The sequence below is a fragment of the Aptenodytes forsteri genome, unplaced genomic scaffold (assembly GCF_000699145.1).
Source record: "Aptenodytes forsteri isolate BGI_AS27 unplaced genomic scaffold, ASM69914v1 Scaffold192, whole genome shotgun sequence".
Classification (NCBI taxonomy): domain Eukaryota; kingdom Metazoa; phylum Chordata; class Aves; order Sphenisciformes; family Spheniscidae; genus Aptenodytes; species Aptenodytes forsteri.
Window position 1 is genome coordinate 212,485 of NW_008794891.1, and position 430 is coordinate 212,914.

Here is a 430-nt window from a genome sequence, read left to right on the forward strand (position 1 = left end):
AGCGCCTCGTCACTCACATGTATTTCATCGCCATTGGCTTAGCGACGGCGCGCCGCTTTGCACCCGCCCTACCCGTTTTCCAGCCAATCAGATGGCAGAGCTCGCCACACCGCCTCTCCTCCCAGGGAGACTCCAACTCCCAGCGTGCCTCGCGAGCGCAGGGCCGCCTCCGTGCTGCGGGGACGCGCGGGGGCTGATGGGAGCTGTAGTCCGTGCGCCGTACAGCAAGGGCTGGGGGGGCTGAAGAAGGCTGGGGGGTGGACTTTGGCATATGAAGGGACGGAGTGACTGGAGAAGCGTTTGCAAAGGTTAAGGGGGCGGTTACGGGGGTGCCCAGCAGTGCTTTTGTTTTTGAATGCTGTTTGCTTTTTTGCCTTCCATTCGGAGCCTCGGAAAATGCCGGCGGCGACACCCCTCGGGGAGGCCGCTG

General features: G+C 63.0%; 1 protein-coding gene across 2 annotated transcripts in view; it reads left to right on the forward strand.

Annotated features, from left to right (window-relative positions):
- The first annotated feature begins 262 nt into the window (after window positions 1-262).
- CCDC25 (coiled-coil domain containing 25) overlaps window positions 263-430 on the forward strand; it is a 13,550-nt gene continuing 13,382 nt past the window's right edge. For both annotated transcript variants that reach the window (XM_009275112.1, XM_009275111.2), the window contains exon 1: window positions 263-308. In XM_009275112.1, the coding sequence (XP_009273387.1) occupies window positions 272-308 (37 nt within the window). In that variant the 5' untranslated portion in view covers window positions 263-271. The remainder of the gene's footprint in view (window positions 309-430) is intronic.